Below are 5000 nucleotides of genomic sequence, written 5' to 3' on the forward strand. Positions count from 1 at the left end.
TTTATCTTTGGCTCCACCACTCGTGGCCGCCAGTGAGCCAGCAGCAGCAGCAGCAGCAGCAGCAGCAGCAGCAGCAGCAGGATCGGAAGAATCTGCAGTCAGCCCAAACTGGGATATGATACTTCTTCTTGCTGTTGCGGCTGCGCCAGCTACTGCAGCAACAGCAGCAGCAGCTGCTGCTGCTGTTGCTGTTGCTGCCTGATCTGGGGGGTTCTGGCTGAGGGACTCTCTCCTTGAGGACCGTAGCAGCATAACACTATTTCTTGCCACTGCTGCTGCTTCAGCAACAGCAGCAGAAGCAGCAGCAGCTGCTGCTGCTACAGCAGCAGAGGGCTTTGCTGCGGGGGGCCCTCCATGGGGGGGCCCCTCTGCAGGGGCCCCCTGGGGTGACAGGCCCTCAGCCTCCATCCAAGCTAAAGGCTCTAGACTTCAGCTGCAGCATCGGCAGCAGCAGCTGCTGCAGCAGCTGCAGCTGCTGCAGCAGCTGCTGCAGCGGCAGCTGCTGCCGCAGCAGGCAGGCTGACGCAGCGGAGCTGTTGCGGCTTGAGTTGCTGCAGCTTAAAGGATTACTTTCGGGATAATACTCTCTGGATCTATTATTGAAACGGAGAATAAGAACAAAACAAATAAATTAAATGAGTTGAGTCAAAAGGAAGCAAACATTCGTTGCCTGCCGCCTTTCGCCTGCCTCGATTCCTGCGGCCCTCTTCCCGCCTTTCTTTCGCTAAATAATTCAAATTTATTATTTCAAATAAACAATTTATTTAAATTATTCCTTTTTTCAGCAAAACAAATCCATTTCAAACATATTTCCCGCGCCAAGCCGCAGCAGCAGCCCCAGCATCACAATGCTTCTTGCTGTCGGCTGCAGATCCCTGGGGGCCCCTGGGGGCCCCAGGGGCCCCCAGAGGCCCCAAGGGGCCCCCCTAGTACCCTCTTCTGTGCCATTTTAAGTTTTGAATAATTAGTACCCCTTTTTATCCGCAATTTGAGGCCCTGGGGGCCCCCGGGGGCCCCCGATGCTGAGGTGACCCTGTGGTCACTTGGCTGCTGCTGGTGTGCTTCGTTTGCTGCCAGCTGTTTGTGTTTCAAGAGAAAGCTGCATCTTTATTAATTAATTATTATTTATTTATTATTTATTTGATAAATGCATTTTAATTTGTCGATTTTGCTGCTCTTTGCGGGTGCCGCAGGCACAGAAGGAGTGCCGAGTGCAGATCCGACAGCTGTGGCTGTTGCTGCTGCTGCTGCTGCAGCTGCTGCAATTGCTCTGCTGCTGCTGCAGTTGCTGCTGCTGCTGCAGTTGCTGCTGCTGCTGCGCTGCTGCGGGATTATTCCATGCACATCTAGCCACTTTGTGGAGAGTTGCTCGCAGGGTTGCTGCTCCCCTGCTGTTGCTGCTGCTGTTCGCAGTGCGGCTCCTGCTGCTGCTGAAGCAGCTGCTGCTGTTGCTGCTGCTGCTACTGGTGCAGCAGCAGCCCCACCGAACCCGCAGGTTTGCTGCGCCTGTAGATCCGCTCGAGGCAGCCAAAACCCTAAACCCTGGGCTGCAGCGTCAAACCACTAGAAGCAGCAGCAGCTGAAGTTGCTTTACTTAGAGCAGCAGCAGCAGCAGCAGCAGCAGCAAAAACTGAGGCGGCAGCAGCGCAGCAAACAGCAGCAGCTGTCTGAGTCTGCGTTTAGTCCCGCTAGCTAGGCTGCAGGCCCTGCTAGCTAAACCCTAAACCCTGCTAGCTGAGCCCTAAACCCTAGCAACTAAACCCTAAACCCTAGCGACTAAACCCTAAACCCTAGCGACTAAACCCTAAACCCTAGCGACTAAACCCTAAACCCTAGCGACTAAACCCTAAACCCTGAAAGCCTTAAAGTCCCAGTCAGCTGCTGGAGCCAAAACGCCGCAAACACTGCAGCAACTGCAGACCCTCCCGCCGTGCAAACCCTAAACCCTAAACCCTAAACCCTAAACCCTAAACCCTGGACGTCAGACGCTGCGAGGGTTTAGGGTTTAGCTTCTGCACAGGCAGTTCAGTTTAAGGGTTTAGGGTTTAGGGTTTGGGGCAAACCCCCCCGCAGCCGCAGCACCAGATGTATGACGCTTTTCTCCTGCAGCAGCCACCGCAAACCCTAAACCCTAAACCCTAAACCCCAAACCCTAAACCCCAAACCCTAAACCCTAAACCCCAAACCCTAAACGCTAAACCTCCAAAACTGCGCCTGCAGCGCGCGGCCCCAGTCCCCCAGCCGCCCACCCCAAACCCCAAACCCCACACCCCAAACCCCAAACCCCAAACCCTAAACCCTAAACCCTAAACCCTAAACCCTAAACCCTAAACCCTACGTTTAAATTGTAATCGGAAAGTTTGTCTTCGTCCCGCATTTGCTGCCCGTTGACTATCAGCCGCTGCTGCTCCGGGGCCAAACCCTCGCGCTGCTGCAGCTGCTGCTTCAGCTGCCGCACAGTGCAGCTAGGGTTTACATCTTCCACTGTTATCATCTTGCCTGCAGCAAACCCTAAACCCTAAACCCTAAACCCTAAACCCTAAACCCTAAGCCCTAACGCTTGCAGCTAGCAGCCCTGTGCTGCTGCGGGCGGGCGGCGTAGGGCCGCAGCGCTAAACCCTGGACGCTAAACCCTAAACCCTAGGCCCTCCTCTGCAGGGCCTAGGGTTTAGGGTTTAGCGTCTAGGGTTTAGGGTTTACAGTCTAGGGTTTAGGGTTTACCGTTCATTGCCTGCACTTGCAGAGAGAGGCCGCCCCTCAGCTGCAGCAGCAAACTCCGACTTGAAGGCAGCAGCCCGTGGCTCTCATTTGCTGCAGCAGCAGCAGCAGCAGCAGCAGCAGATTCAGGTGCAGCAGCAGCAGCAAAGCCAGTGAACTGCAGCGCAGCAAAACACTACAGTCGAGGGTTTAGGGTTTAGGGTTTTACGTGGCTGAGGGGCCTCCTGCGGCGAAAGGAGCGGCAGCAAAGGCTGCTGCTGCTGCTGCTGCTGCTTGGACCCAATGGCAGCTACTGGGCAGCAGCAGCAGCAGCAGCAGCAAAGAACTGTTGCTGCAGAGATGAATGACCAAATGGAGTATCTCATGCTGCTGCTGCTGCTTGTTGTTGCAGCGACTGCTGTCTGCTGCTGCTGCTGCCGTCGCTTATGCTGCTGCTGCTGCTGCTTCTTGCACTGCTGCTGCAGTTGCTGCTAGAGTTGCTTCTGCTGCAGCTGCTGCCAGAGTTGCGCCTGCTGCAGCTCCTGAAGATTTTGCTGCTGCTGCAGAGGACGGTGCTGGTGCTGCTGCGTCTTTAGTAGTTCGTGGCTTACTCAGCAGTAGTTGCTGCTGCTGCTGCTGCTGCTGCTGCTGCTGCTGTAACTGGTGTGTCTGCTGCTGCTGCTGCTGCTGCTGCCTGCTGCTGCGGTTCTGCTCGCGTTTTTGGACTTCTCTCCCCTTGTGTCTCAACTCGCCAATCCTTTTCTTCACAAAAAATAAATATTTTAAATTATTTCTTTTTAAAGTTTCAAATTTCTTTCTCAAGTTCCAATCGAGACAAGAAACACAAAAAGAGGTCCTGGAAGCCAAGGGGGCCCCTGTGGGGCCCCCTGGCTTCTGGCTTCTCCCGACAAGGAAAATAACCAGAAGTTTATTTTAAAAATAATTAAAAACAAAATAAAAATGAATTTAATTAATTAAATCTAAAATGAAGCTTCTTTGCTGCTGCTGGAGCAGCAGCAACTGCAGCACAAGAACGCAGCAACCTGCGGTGTCTGTACACCTCAGCGCCACAGCGACACCTGAAGGAAACCTTTTGCTGCACTAAACCAATTATTTATTCAATTGTTTGTTTTTACAAGACTTTATAGTTGCATTTGGCAATCTGGAGCTTGCAATATTCCTTTTAATGCTGCTGCTGCTGCTGCTGCTGTTGCTGCTGCTGCTGCTGCTGCTGCAACGCTCGTGTCCTTCGCATCTGCTGCTGTTGTAGTGAAACTCGCGCGAAGTGCTGCTGCCTCAGCAGCAGCTGCTGCTGCTGCAGCAGCTGCTGCTGCTGTTGCGGGGAAGCTGAGGCTTTGTGATGCGGCTGCAGCAGCTGCTGCTGTTGCTGCGCTGCTGGTACAATCTATTCATGCTGCAGCTCTTGCTGGGGACCTGGTGCTGCCTGCTGCTGCTGCTGTACCTGCTGTGCAGCTGCTGCTCAATACTGCTGCTGCTGCTGCTGTAGGGCTCATGCTTACTGCTGCTGCTGCTGTTGCTGCTGCTGCTGCTGGGGCCCGGGACTCCTAACTGCCACTGGGGTTGCTGCTTGAGGGCTGCAGCTATGCCCTGTTGCTGCTGCTTCAAGGCAGCAGCAGCAGCAGCTGCTGCTGCGTCATTTGCAGCTGAAGTTCTTACAGCAGCAGCAGCAGCTGCTGCTGCTGCGTCACTTGCATGTGCTGCTGCAGCAGCAGCAGCCAGCATCTGTCAAGCAGCAAGAACCTCGAGGGCCCTGAAGAACCAAATACTTTCAAAAAATACTTTTAAATGCATCTTTTAAAACACTTTGTTTTCTTTTATTTTTTTCAGATTAGAAACCAAAGATAAGCTCCACTACATCTTCTGCTGAGGCCCGGAGCCCCAGGGGGCCCCTCGGGGGCCCTCAGGGGCCCCCCGGGGGCCCTCAGGGGCCCCCCGGGGGCCCTCAGGGGCCCTTCGGGGGCCCCCAGAGGCCCCCGAAGGGCCCTAGGGGGCCCCTCTGGGGCCCTAAGGGGCCCCCGGGGGCCCTCAGGGAGCACCCGGGGGGCCCCCGGGGGCCCCCCCGGGTGCTCCAAATGCTGTGGGGCCCCCAAAAGCTTAGGAGGGCCCCCAGCAGCTCTGCCTCTTCACCTGTGGGGCCTCGGCAGTTCTGATTGTCCCTAGGGGCCCCCAGGGGGCCCCTCTGGGGCCCCCACGCGTTCATATGGAGAACCCCCAGAAGAGCTCCAGGGGCCCCCAGAAGTAGCAGCAGAGGGCCCCCATAAACCCTTAGGGGCCCCTTCGAG

The 5000-nt window shown here is 55.4% G+C and overlaps 3 protein-coding genes across 3 annotated transcripts in view; all 3 read right to left on the bottom strand.

The window, feature by feature from the left end:
• ENH_00057990 (hypothetical protein, conserved) overlaps window positions 1–408 on the bottom strand; it is a gene marked incomplete at both ends in the record, with an annotated part of 4346 nt that extends 3938 nt beyond the window's left edge. Inside the window, one exon of the mRNA XM_013581783.1 lies at window positions 1–408. This exon is cut by the window's left edge and continues 2784 nt beyond it. Within this exon, the coding sequence (XP_013437237.1) occupies window positions 1–408 (408 nt within the window).
• Window positions 409–2320: 1912 nt separating this feature from the next.
• On the bottom strand, window positions 2321–2728 carry ENH_00058000 (hypothetical protein, conserved; the record flags this gene model as incomplete). Its single annotated transcript, XM_013581784.1, has 2 exons — window positions 2321–2499; window positions 2722–2728. The coding sequence occupies 2 exons, from the start codon at window positions 2726–2728 to the stop codon at window positions 2321–2323; spliced, it is 186 nt and encodes a 61-aa protein (XP_013437238.1).
• Window positions 2729–3141: 413 nt separating this feature from the next.
• ENH_00058010 (hypothetical protein) lies at window positions 3142–4440 on the bottom strand (the record flags this gene model as incomplete). The annotated part of the gene is made up of 2 exons (XM_013581785.1): window positions 3142–3459; window positions 4132–4440. 2 exons carry the CDS (start codon window positions 4438–4440, stop codon window positions 3142–3144), a joined length of 627 nt encoding a protein of 208 aa, XP_013437239.1.
• Window positions 4441–5000: the final 560 nt, after the last annotated feature.

Source organism: Eimeria necatrix, genomic scaffold (assembly GCF_000499385.1).
Source record: "Eimeria necatrix Houghton genomic scaffold, Enh_scaff490, whole genome shotgun sequence".
Classification (NCBI taxonomy): domain Eukaryota; phylum Apicomplexa; class Conoidasida; order Eucoccidiorida; family Eimeriidae; genus Eimeria; species Eimeria necatrix.